Source organism: Gymnogyps californianus, chromosome 25, assembly GCF_018139145.2.
Source record: "Gymnogyps californianus isolate 813 chromosome 25, ASM1813914v2, whole genome shotgun sequence".
In the NCBI taxonomy this organism is placed as follows: Eukaryota; Metazoa; Chordata; class Aves; order Accipitriformes; family Cathartidae; genus Gymnogyps; species Gymnogyps californianus.
Genome location: NC_059495.1, coordinates 3,344,786 through 3,358,815, shown reverse-complemented (window position 1 = coordinate 3,358,815; position 14,030 = coordinate 3,344,786). Strand labels below are relative to the sequence as shown.

General features: G+C 42.5%; 1 protein-coding gene across 2 annotated transcripts in view; it reads right to left on the bottom strand.

Annotated features, from left to right (window-relative positions):
- ARHGEF12 (Rho guanine nucleotide exchange factor 12) overlaps positions 1–13,464 on the bottom strand; it is a 77,149-nt gene extending 63,685 nt beyond the window's left edge. For both annotated transcript variants that reach the window (XM_050910909.1, XM_050910910.1), the window contains exon 1: positions 13,321–13,464. In XM_050910909.1, the coding sequence (XP_050766866.1) occupies positions 13,321–13,352 (32 nt within the window). In that variant the 5' untranslated portion in view covers positions 13,353–13,464. The remainder of the gene's footprint in view (positions 1–13,320) is intronic.
- Between the last annotated feature and the right edge of the window lie 566 nt (positions 13,465–14,030).

The window sequence follows — 14,030 nt, the reverse complement described above, 5'->3', positions numbered from 1 at the left end:
TGCCCCAGCTTTACAGTACAATACATATAAAAAAATTAAAGGACATGAACTACATCAAAATGTTGACCCCATAAGCAAGTCAGTACTGGCTTTATCATTACTGTATTCCGCATCTGTAGCCTTACACTCCCAAATTCTAAAAGCAGGAAAAAAAAAAACCAAAACCAAAAACAAAATGCAAGGTAGCAGTACCTGTATTCATAGCTCCAGCCTCTGAAAATGCAGAAATCCATTTCTTTAATGCACTAGAACGTACTTTCATTCTCTCATCACTTCAGTGTGACAAGGAACATACAACCACCGATATTTAGAGTTCACAGTGTTTCCAGACATTGTCTATGAGCCAAATACCAGTTTGAGTTACCTCCCCTAGAATTAATTTTATTTCTGAGTCTGTCCTATTGACAATTTCTCCTTTGCCCTCAAGCCAATGCATAATCAACAGTCTTTTCCAGGGCTCTCCATCTCCCCCTTCACAGCAATCATCATGCCTAAAGCACACCATCGAAGCCATGCAAGGGGTCAAGAGATGGGCAGGGAGAAAAAAAAAGGTTTTGGATCTTGCCAGAAAGCTTTACCATTGTAACTACAACAGTGCATCTGCCTCTTACTTTGAAATTCCAAAGCAAGAGCATTCACATAGCTAGTTATACCAGTGTAATTATGACGGTACATTTCCTCAAAGAAGCAGGCCAGCGCTTTAGTGGGGCCTGGTAGCTGATTCATCTGCATTTTTTCATATTTGCTCACAAGCTGCGTACTGCTGCAGCCTCACGAGACATTTCCTGCTTTAGCCTCTGGAGGGGCAATAGTGCTAAAACCAGGCAAATTTTAACACAGTCATTGCAGCTGCTTTTCAGATAACATTTGATCATTAAAAAACATACAAAATTAAGTATTATCATTTCCATTTAAGCAGAGCATGCATGCAGCTTACCTACAGAAACTTTAATATACTTGTTCTTCTTATCAGCTAGATCTGAGTCATCCATGCTTGCAAGAAACCACAACTCCCTCAATGTTGTATCAAAGCATGCTCCAAATGCCAATATACAGACCTCCCTCTCCAATTTCCGCTATACTGTATTAACTGAACATGTTCACTACCCATCAGCAGTTGTCCAGTCAAACATCCTCATAGGATTAAACAAAATGTTGTGTTATCAGCATAACCAACAGCTGAGTTTAAGTAACTGAGATGATTCAAGTTACCACATAGACAAGAAACTTGCAAACATAAAAATTAAGCACTGGTCACCAGCAAAACATCAGTACTCAGTGCATTAAATCAGTAAGGGAAATATAGTTTTCTTTAAATTTGTGAACAGCCCACAGTAAGGCAATTTCTCCCAAGGTATTTTCTGCCCAGGGTTCTTAAATGGAATATATGTAATCAGACCCACTGCAGCATGGAAACCACCATGATGCCAACAGAAGTGCTTTAATCTAAAGCAAACATCTCCACGTGATGGAAAAGAGAGAGGAGGGGGAGAGTAGAGGAGGCTCGCAATCTTACAAGACAAAATTCATTTGCCACTGGGCATTTCTTCCTGCACGTTATCATGCAACTGAATTGGGTTGACTGCCATTGAGAAACAGATCCTGAGGCCATGGTGACAGCCAAAGTATTTGTCACTGACAAAGGGCTGCCCTACAGATCTGTTATTCCTGTGCCAGATTCATGCAGCCTGACATCTATATCCACTGCGCACACAGCTGGAGAGGTAACAGAGACAAAGGGAGGATGCAGCGCTCATGGATTCTCAGGGCATGCGACCACCTTCAGGAATGCTACTAGCTTTAGCACAACTGAGAAAGTATTTTTTAAAATCCCACAGGAAACAAGCTTTCCATTTTTGGGTCCCAGATATTTGAGTAGGCTTCTCATTGCCATACAGCTAATCATTGCATTTCAAATTTACTACCACAGCAAACTGATCCAAATACAACTTTGAGAAGAAGATGAAGAGATTTCACATGGGGATTTAAATAAACAAGGTCCCTGGACAGAACAGTCCTTGTTTGAAGTGTCCAGGGTCCCTTTGTGCCTGTTCTCACAACCAATTACAAATTTTTTTTTTTTTTTTAAACAAACAAACAAACAAAAAGACCAAACCCCACCTCATTATTTGCATGTTCTTTGTTATATTTTTCCTCTTTACCTAGCTGTTGAAATGCTCTTTTGGGGCCAATTGCAGTTTTGATCTAAAAGACATTTCATTTAAAAAAAACAAACAAACAAAAAAAAGAAAAACCCTAAATCCCTACATACACTCTAAATGAACACTTATTTTTGGGAAAATATATTCCCACTTCCCAGTAAAAGCAGAGGAACCAACTTATTTTGGTAAACTTCAGCAAGTTTCTGAAGCCATTTGCTGATCCAACAACTGAACAAAACCCATCAATATTTCAAGAAGCATCTTATGGATCTGAAGGAGCCATTTTCTCCACATATGAAGAGCAACAGATGGAGCAAGATTTTCAGCACACTCCGAGCTACTGTGACGTTCTCGTCATTGCAGTAAGCAAGCAGGCTCAGTGAAGCTGCCTCCCAGTAGCCGCAGAGCCATGGTGATGAAAAACAAAAATATTAAAAAAAAAAAAAAAAGAAAACGAAAGGGAGGAGGAAAGGGGCAGGTTCTCTCCATCTGGCTGAATTCCAGCAAGAGCATTAGATTTGCAGGCTGCCCAAAACTCAAACCTGTTGCAAGGCTATTTCCTCTCCCCCTTCCAGCTAAGCTTAATTATCTGCTTCTGCTTTACACGTGACCCAGGAGCCCTGCTGAGAGAAAGAGCCTCCTCCAGTCAGGCTGGTGCTAACTGTCAAAACAAGCCATGATCAGCACCCAGCGACTCCTCCCCTTTGCCTGGCACCCACCAGGCAGCATTACTGGATCTCACAACCAGGCAAGCACATTTCACACTACCAGGAAAGAAGTGTTTTTCTGGCCTAAACCAGGGACCGAGCGTCTGGATTACTAGGGCCAGAGCACAGTCAGATACCCTGTCTATGGAAGGGGAGTCAAAAGCACAGGTGAACAGGTGCAGACACCAAAAAACATAGTTAATGTCTCACTGATGAGTGCAAAACCTGATAATAAGTCTACTAAAAGGAAAAGGGAGAGGAGGTCAAGGTTTGCTATGCAATACATACAGCTGAAGTTGCACTGGTTAACATCCAAAGTAAACAACATTCTCGCGTTTAAAGCTATCACCAACATTCCTACATCTTTCCACGCTGGAAGAACAGAAAAGTGTGCTTGCCTGCCTGGTTTTTTTCTTCCCCTTTTTCCCCTAAGTATTACGGCGTTTTATTCTCACAACAATTTCCATAACGTGAGTGGACTAAACATTTTACATAACTTCATAGACCTGACATATCTGAGTGTAAAACTTGGGGCTTTCAATACTACTGAAAGGGCTGCAGTGCTTGGCAACATTATACTTACCAACCATTGAGTAAGTATTGTCAAACTTGTACACCAAGGCACCTGCCACTGAAGGAACTAAACCACAGACAGAGCAAAGTTCTTTTAGATCATGTACCCATTTCTGAACTATTACAAGATATTTTCTTTTACTGCTGAAGGTTCTATTACAACTCAAGGGTAGAGAAGTCTGTGACAAAGGTATTCATTTTATCAGTGCCCTACAGACTTTGCCGCATCCTTACAACAAAGAAAATCCCACAACAATTGTAAACGGCGCTCTCTGCAGTATCCCCATACCACCTTCACCAGCCAAAATGATTGAGCTTGCTGGTTTGCTAAGATCAGATCTGCACCCACATGAACCACTTCCGCTACGGAAACCGCAGGGACTACGCAGGGCAAACCACAACCTATCATTTTGTGTCTCTCAACAGACAGCAAGAACAAATTGCCAACTTGAGAGCTGCAGTTCATCATTATGAGATCTCTAAGCTAAGAGCTTTTATCCTTGACACAGAAGTATTTCTGATAAACCATCATTCCCTCCCACGCTTACACTTGGGGAGTTCACATCACATAAATTCATCCCCTTCTCTCTATTACAGTTCGCCCTGAATATTTTTTCAAAGTTGTTATCATGCTACCTACCTAAGTCAGGTTAGATAGCTATGCAGCAGTCTGCAGCAGTGGGGAAAATCACTCTTTTAAAACCAGAAATTATCTGAGAACACCAGCTTACTTTTGGCTGAAGTCATTGCCTAATTTGGGACATCACATAATCATAATTTTTCAGAGGGCGGAAAAAAATATCCTATCGACACAGATCAGAAAACCGTATTATTTTCCTACTTGCAAGCACCAACTTTGAAAGCCACTTAACAAAAGAATAGGAATTATCAGCATCATGGCTCAAATACTGTCACACGGGACTTGCTGTCACTCAAACCAGAGCAAAATTTTAGAAGGCATTACAACAGCTGAAAGAGTTTTCTGGTCCCAAACAGTATACGCACAGCCTCCTCAAGAAACAGACAGGTACTCCCAGACACCAAACACGTATCTTCAATCCTCCACAGAAAACTCAACACAGTTGTAGCCCTGGCTTGTCAGGGTTTTTTGCCTTACACTAGTAGGTCTTAGTCCTTTACAGCTGACGTGCCTTCAGAATGCACTGGTAGACAGGAAACCTCTCTCCTATCTGGCAGTTGCCACCACCTCTCCCATTTCTCTCCCTCTCACTCGTTTCCTATTGACTTTCTCATGTCTTACATTGCAGCTTTTTCCTATTTCCTTTTTCTTCTTAGTCATTATAGCTTCCCTCCTTCAATTCTCTTCTTTTCTCCTTTTTCCAACACTTTTCTGGTAGCTTTGATCTCAGTCCCTACTCATCAGAATATCCTTTTGCATCTGGGCACAACCGAAGCATGCAATGCTGCCTTTGTGCCACAGGAGTACTGAGAGGAGACACCTTGTCTGATGTGCTGCCAATAAGCTACACTAACAGCCACTATCGTAACAGGGTAAAAAGACTTTCAAGCAGCCATCAGATACTTTAGGTAAGCCTGCAGGTTGAAGCTTGTATGTTTATGGGAGTGGTGGACTCAGAATCCTGTACCTGTCTCAGATCAGTCTAGTGCTTTATTAAATAGATGGGTCTTTTCCTCCAGACTAGGAAATGCTTGCTCAGGTCAATTCAGGTCCCACCTCAGCTTTCCAACCTTCCAGCACTATAGCTCACTCAGGACTCCGTAAAAGAGTATCTAACTCTTCGCAGGTTACTGGTTCATCTTGGGAAGTCACCCAAGCTCTCGGTAAAATGATTGCCTGTGATACCACAAACCAGGATTCACAGTCTGCAAATAAATTCAAGATCAGCTTCTCACATAAACAAGAATAGTTGTGCCGCTACTCACAGTTTCAAGGAGGAACAGCACTTGGATAAAATTAAGATTTCCACCAATATCTCTGAAGACTTCCAATACGTATTTCAAGAGCTCAGGAGCAGATGGAAACCAGTTCGAGTCTTCCCCTTGCATACACATTTCTTCAGCCAAGTGAGAGCAACCAAGAACTCCCATAACCGGGGGATTCTCCCCTAGGTTTCTAGCATCAACACTGCAACTTCTTTATAACCACCAAAAGAGGCCCTTTTGCTGAATTCACACAGTTCAATTCATCTTTTACATAGCCCTGTTCCCTGATCATAAAAGGTTTAATATTTCTGAACCTTTAAACGAATTGAGACCCAAGTGCCACTTCCAGGACAGTGCACAGTTAGCATGCCACTCCTGCCAAGGGACACTGCCTATCTTCAGCAGGACATTTGACAGTATCCAAGTAACTAATATGACAATGATCCAGACAGATTACAACCAAATTATTTCAAGTACAGGAGCTCACATGCTATGCCTAAGGATCTTTTCCACCTCAGGTATTCAGCCTCAGGAAGGACATCATTCATTTGCTTTTCCAGTGCCAGAGCAATTTAATGAAGTACCTTACCAACTAACATCACAGAGCCCAGAAGTTTCAGTGTTGTCAAAACAAAGCTTAAAATAGCCGTGTAGATAATATTTGAGTGTTTGCCAACAAATGTAAACAGCAACATTTCTTATTTACCATCAGACTTCACTAAATGGTGCGACTATGCACGAAAGGGTTCCTGTCCATTGCTCTTAGAAGTCAGACACAATACTGAAAATACTCAAGGAAATGACGCAGAGTAATAACAAAGCATAAATGATGTTTAGTAGACAATTTTTGAATGTCACAGTCTGAACATTGTTTGTTTTGTTTTTACTATTTATACTTAAGCTTACATTTTAAACATAAGGACACTGCTTTTTCCTGTCAGTTTTAATATATTTATTTTTAAATGTTTTCTTTTAAAAGAAAAATGAGTAAACCTTGTTTCTTCCTGTCTTTTTCTAAGTGTGTTGTTCCTATTTTGCATGTATCCTGCCTTGTATTTTATCCCTTGTACATTCTTAATCAAACACTGCACATTTTACATCCCTTTTCATTTTACTAATTACTTTGCTACTGCTTCCCCTGTCCTTATTTTGAGTCCTCTGTTCTGATGTTAAGACATTATCTACATCCAGGCTCCTGACCCTTAGTTTAATCAAGCTGAGACATGAACTAACACTTCTATTCTTTAAACCTAATAATTATCCAGAACAGGGCCACAGAACAGAACATAGCATCACCTACCAGAAAGTATGCATTCAAGTCTATTTTCTCTTAGTGCTACTGACATCTCTTACACAAGAAAGATCTAGTTATCTCAAAGCAGATAAAATATCAGGACTAGAGTGAAAGAAGGGAGAGTGCTTAGGCAGAGGAATATTTTCAGAGCCTTAGGAATGCTACAAGAAGCATTTTTATTAGCATCTCAGATCACCCAGTCTAGAAACCGAAGGATAATACAAATGGGATTCATTACTAAGTCTCCTACTGCTAACTTTCAGAGGAAGAGGTATTCAATGAGAAACCTGGAAGATAAAGCCTTGAAAGCAAGAGCCTAAGCTTATCTTTCAAGCAGCACAGCCAACAAACTTCCCCGGTGACCCAGAAGGACCACCTAGAGGTTTAAGTAGAGAATTCAGTCTCCAGACCAAGGCAAACACTGCTCCTGTTTGAGACAATTTGCATAACTACAAGCTATAGCACTGGGCTGGCCAGGGTGGGGGTTGACAGTTGTAACCATGAGAGGTAAACGATGCTACCCAGAACACTGTGGAAAAAATGGGGAAAAAAAAACAGTTAATGTCAAAAATCCTGTTGATTATACTCCAAAACTTCTTGGGAAAGTAGGGAAACAGAAGCAGGCAATGAAGCTACTCACTGAACAGGATTCACACAAAATGCTTTAAGGCGCAAATTCACTAGGAGACCCCACTTCTTGAAATAATCAAAAGATCTTGGGATATAGTCATGAAATACGTAAAATAACTGGTACAGGTATCTGGACCGCTTTCCCCTGTCAAATACATGAATGCTCTACACTACCTTCAGACGGACTGCCAAATAATCTTCAATGCCTGAATCACTACTTTTACAATATGATACAGAATAGTTCTGAGAGTAAACAGAAGACTATTTTGATTTCCAGTAGGAAGACTGTGGTCAATGCTGCCACTCTCAAGGACCAAAAAACTCTTCTCCTATATGGGTCATGCTCATCAATACAGAAGTCAGTTTTATAAAGACTGGTCTGAGAAGATCACGAGTGAACACCCACTAAGCTCACCAGTGACCTCAGCAACTTCTGCTCCAAGGGTAAGAAGCACCTTTCTTCTCAGGCATCTCTAAATAGGACAGCAGCAGGCATTAACAAAACAGAAGAGCGATCTTAAAGCACTCCAATGTGCAAACAATTGTCCACAGGAAGAAAGGGGAGGTGCGCAACATGGAGGACAACCCATACATGACAGTCACTAGTTGTGCCAATGCACTACCAGTGCTCAGACTGACTTACCACGGTAGTGTTTACGACCTCTCTGTAGAACAGACTATATCAGGCTGGAAAAGTTAAAGAGGTCCCTCCATCTTGCAGCAGGGTTTGTGTGTTTCACGTTTACCTAGGCCCCTATGGGCATCACTTTGACAGGAATGGTATCTGAAGAGCTCAGGTTATCACCAGGCCATTTCTCCAGACTTTTCATGCAATCCCTCATACCCTCTAGGCTTTCCATAATTAGCTCTGGTGAGTATTTTTTTTGCTGCTAAACGTATCACACCCCGACTCCCATGGATCTGGACAAGGTTTTTAAAAGTCTAAAACTGAAGTAGCCTACATCTCAGTACCATTCCTAATCTATCCATTTGACACACTAATAAATGCCATAATAGGAGTTATGTGCACAGGGAGAATTATACAATTGGGCTAACAGATGAAATATCATTCCTGCCTCCACCCAAATAATCATGACGCCCACAGCTCTATTCAAAACTCGAAAATCAAGCTCACCTCAACTTCTGTCTCCAGTAAAAACCCTAATAAACTATGCAGGATGAACTGGTAGCATTTGCTTCCTAACCAATAGTAAACATCACAGACAGTACTCTCTTCTCACAGCTTCAATAAAAGCAAAATAAAAAATAAATTTATGCACAGACTACGTCAACTACTAATTTGCAAAGACAGTGAAGGCACAATGATGGAAAGCACAAGACGACTTGCCTTGATGACTACTACACTTTTTTATCCACAGAAACAGACATTGTGCTGCAGCCCATTTTCCATAGATATTAGATCTTACAAACTCTACTAATTAAATAAATGCGTGATAACAACAACTAGCTACTCACTAACACCAAGGCGTGACTTTCTACAAAGTTCTTACCCTTACCCTGCTGGAAAAAATAAAACCCTTTTCCCCACCATACAGCTAAAGAAGTCCCAGCTACTACAGGGACTTACAAACAGCCAAAGACAGGGAAAGTGCATCTAAGCAGATAAGAAACAACTAGGGTCTATTTTAGTACCAAGTCAGGAGCAAATCGGCAATTAAAACCTCTCAAGGGTAATTATGTGTAAATTCTACCTCTCCTGTTTTCCAATCATAGCAACAGAAACTACAGCACTGTTATAAATAAAACTCATTTGCAAGTAACTGCATAGGAAGAGTCATCAGTTCCTCAACAAGGTACTGCGAAAGTAGCAAGAGCCTCCATTCTTTTATCGTGCTTTAATAAACAGAAACATAAAGCAAGTTCTGTAGCTGTGCAATTGCTCAACTCTGCAGCATGTTTGGAACGGTTACAGGAAGAAAAATACAGTTAACTATGAGACCCCAAAAAAAAAAAAATTTTTTAATCGCATACAAATGTTTCTTTAGTGTCATAACAGGATACAGCAGAGTTCTGATCATCCTTTAGTGGCCAACCAGAGCCTGCAAATGGCCAAATTTCATCCCAGCCCCAGTATGTCCTTGCAAAGAATAAAACCCTTATCTCGCTCAGCCATGTGTCGCCTGCCACAAACGGCAGAACAGAGCAACGCCCAAAGCCAGCCAGCCTGCCCGAGTGCGTCTGGGCCAGAAGAGCTCTGAAGTGAGCGAATGCGGGCACACTCATATGCAGTCTCACAGAAGTAACAGGAAGACACCTCCTCTAACATACCCTACCCAGCCATCCACTACAGAGCGAGGTCCCAAAGCTGGCCTTAGATGGTCCCTGTAGTCCACTCTCCCCCATTCAAAATTCTCACACTGACAGCCCAAAACAGCATCCAGCAGCAAAAATCCAACCTAGCACTAGTAACTGGACAGGAATTTGAAGAAGAGCAAAAATAGAAATTTTCAGGCTAAAAGGTATGGCAAATATCACCTAAATCCAGAGCTGGATGAAGACAAGCAGGCATTTTGTCATTCACCTGACCAATTTTAGACATGTACTTTATGATAAGAAATGGTCCCCTAGATGCGCCTATTTTCTTCCACCAACTATAAAGGCAATCTAGACAAACAGCTCAGATAATAAGTCTTTGAGGTAGACATCTCTAAGTTAATCAAGATAAATGTCACCTTAGGAGGCCTCTAAACAAACACAGCATAGCTAAGAGAGGATTAAATTAAGAGGGTGTAAATGTTTACAAACATAAAGTGGCAGAGCAATAAGGCTGAAGATGAATTGTTTGATATGGTCCACTGGGCAACAGGATTATGAGAAGCAGCAGCTGACAAAGTAAAAGAACACCCTGAAAGAAAGAAGGGGAAGTAAATGCCTCTGCTCGAAGTTCTGACTCTCTCATACCACCCATGCAGGGCACCATGACTATCCTGGACCACTTTTTGCTTATGTATGTCTAAAGCTCAAGTACTATGTTATAAAATAATCTTTTTTCTGTTACCACCCTTTACACGTTTCTCCAAATGCAGAGTAACTGACCGGGAATAGCATGTCTCAGATGCTTCTTCAGTAACTTTGCTGAACAGTCCTTACACTCTCAGAAGTCTTAACATCTATTACGTCTTTTTGCTTAATACCTAGTATTCCCCCGTTCCCCCAGGCACTCACTTCCCTCCAGCCTTAAGACACTGGAGGAAAAAGATGCAAGAAAACGATGTTGCTTCATGAGCCAGCTGGATAACAGAATCCAACTCAGGGATGAAGCATAACCATTATCAAAATTAACTGGGTTAAGGTTTGGTCCACAGAGAAAATTATCCCAGACACATGAGATATGAACTGGCATGGCTGTATTTCAGCATAGTCTCAGACACTAAAATCCATTTAACTTTCTTGGCAAAAAGAAGAAAACACTATGAGGGGAGAAAAAAAAAAAGAAAAAAAGGAGAGGGCTTAATGAAAACATCATTTATCATACTGGCTACAGAACAGCACTAGAAATGGCCATTCATACATTCCTTCTAATTTACATATACTTCAATGTCATACATGGGATCATCAACAAGAACGTAAAAGACATAAAACACATAAAGGATGGGACAAGTGCAACCTGGACAAGGGAAATGTCAAACAGCTATCAAAACACATGATATGATTGCCACCTTAAACTGAAGGGATACAAAAGGAAATATTTGCTGTCTGTAACAGGGATTTAAGCAGCTATACATATGTAAAACACAAATATGTAAAGCTAATATGGAGAAAAATGCAGGCCCATGCTACCCTATTATATTTGTAATACCATTTGGCACAGATGCAAGCTAGGTTTTTCTGTTTTAAGGCAGTTCCCAACTCGATCCCACCAAGGAAGGTCACTGGTAAATACAGAGAGAATTGAACATGTCATACGATTTATACCATGTAGATCTAATGACACTAGAAGCCTCGAGTTTATTTATACTGCACCTGCTTTACATTCCAAGCTTAAGAGCTGCATTTAAAGAGGCAATACAGAAGCTTCTTGGGCCTAACAGGAAAGCAAGCTTTTCACCAACGTACTGCTAGGACAACAGTGACCGAAAACCACCCCCCTCCAGATCCTGCACAATGCTGTAGATAAAATGGAGCAGCCTTGCTCCAGACACTAGTAAGCTGAGGTCCACAGAATGAGAACACACACCACCACCACCACCACCACATCCAGTGCTCTGCAGAAAGGTTCAGCCAGGGAATAAACGGGCCACGATGACTGAATTCCCTTCGCACCCCCAGAGCTGGGGTTCCTTCAGGCCAGAGGTGAAGAGTAGTGGCATGGCCAGGCCCTGCTTCCCTGCATTCCCCCAACCAAACACAACGCTGCCACCAGAAAGCTCCGACTGCCAGGGTTGTGGAGACAGCTCCTTACCTGACATTAAAAGTCTTTTGAACCAAAACCTTAATGGAACACTAACCAGGAACTTGACATGACTGAAAGCAAAAGGAAGCGAGACATTTTTTGTCTCCGCTACATTTTCAATTTGGCTGTTCCAATTCAGTAATGGAAAGTATTTTGTTTTACTAACAAGCAAATTAAACTCCCTGTCCTCGTACTTTTCCTTCCCATGCATCACTCAACTGCTTCTTGGTATGAAAATCCTGTCGTTCCTTTTGATATCTTGCAACCTGCCATAAGACATACGCTGTTAAGTACATGACAAAATTCTCAGAAAGCCACTGAAACGCCACCTTCTTTTTACTGTCACTGTCTTGTCGAGAAGAAAAATGTCCTGCAACTCAAGAATATCTCATGCACATGCACTGCAAAGAAAAAAGTAAGAGCTTTCTTTTGTGACCTATTCTGCTAGTACAAACATACTACACAATTAATTTCAAAGACTTAGTACTCTATGAACAGCACAGTCATAAACACAGACCATACGTGATTCTGAGCTGTACTAGAGCTCTTTCGCACTGCTCAGGCACTGTACTGTCTGTTAAGACCTGTGGAGTCATGAAAAGGCCTAAGTGTAAGTGAGAACTACACTTGCTCTCATTCCTGCCCACACCTGGAGTCTAAAAGGTGATCTCAGGCACCCAAAAGCATCATCCCTCTGTCCCAACCCCTGGTTTCTCTCCTGTGCCAGAACTGCTTGTGCTGGCCATAAAAGGCCTAAGCAGCAAGGCCTCTGTCACACACATTCACACCTTAACCACCAAATACACACAATAAAGGAGAGTATAATAAAATACATAATAAAAGAGTTTTTTCAGCTTACAAGTATCAAAAAAGGTATCTTTCCCTCTCATCAAAAAAAAAAACCTGAAGACATGCATTCCATACTTCTGTCTCAAAAGCACATAAGAGGTTTCCTACTTGATTTTTTTTCTCACAGTAGAAAATACATTTTTTCCCCTGCCTCTGAAGCATCTCAGTACAAGCAAGAGAACCCCAGACTGCTAATGAAATGCACATGGCAGCACCTGCAGAGAAGCCCAGAGGCCTGAACAGGTATCTAAAGCAAGGAACAGATTACTGCTAACGTCGTCGTGTAGACACCAGCAGACATTCCTGCTCATCAACTATCCTTCCTGCCCTCACCTGAAGTGACCTCTCTTTGGAAGGCTACAACGCTTGACCTAACGAGAAGCAAATGCATCCTCTACACAGTTTTTGAGTTCAGACTCGAGCTGTGTCCTAAACACTTGTCACTTTTCCTGCTTTAACTTCTCACAGAAACAGTTCCTTTTGGTGTTCCTCCCACCACCAACCCATCCTGGAAGCTTTATTACAATCCCCGGTTCTAACAAAGTCAGCCTGGCAGGCTTGAAAGCAGTTGGACTTGAAATACTCCAGTTTCAAAGTTAGCCCAGTTGACTTGACAGTCAGCCACCCTAGGTACATACTGATTCCCAGAAAATCAGATTTAATCCTGCTTTTCTGATCCCGTCTGTCACACTGTCACTGAAGTCAGAACACAAAGTACACCAGCTCTGGGAAGAGCCTAGACTTCAGAAAAGAAAAAAAAAAGAAGAAATCTCGTTTTATACTGACCTGTCCGTGATTGTGGACTGTGTGCCACTCATTGGAGCCTTTGGCAAGAAGTCGTATTATCCAATTTACATTTTACTATTACTGCAGGAATATTAACGAGGCTTTGCCCCCCACATGCACTGAGGTTCAGGATCCAGCCTTGCTCCAGAAGAGGCGTGCACTGAGGACAAATTCAGTTCAAGGGCGGGGGGGGGGGGGGAGGGGGGAAAATCCAAAACAACTCCAAAACTCTTCTTGCAGTCACCCAGAATATCCAGACCACGGAAGCCGGGTGAGGGGGATGTTCAAGAAAAACTCCAACAAAAACAAAACAAAACAAGCTGTTCCCCTCGATGCTCCCTTAGCCTCGAGGAAGACGGGAAAAGTAACGCGTGCCGAGAAAGAAAATCTTCCGAAGCAGCCAATCCTCACCGGTGCGGAGTTTCAGGGCGGAGGGGAACCCCCGGTGCCCGCGCAGGCGGCAGGCCAGCAGGGAAAACTCGGGGAGCGTCGGAGCGGGGCCGGCTGCTCGCGGGGCTCCCCACGCCGCCGGGGACGCACGCCCACCTCCCCGGCTCGCTCTCGGCAGGAGGGGGTGCCGCCGGGCGCGGGGTCCCCCCTCCCCGCCGCTGTTTACAGCCTCTCGCCCGCGGGGGGCGGGCGGCGCGCCCCGCCAGCTGCCGGTGTCCTCAGGGCCGCCGCGCAGGGGCCCATGTCCCGCTGCCGGCCCG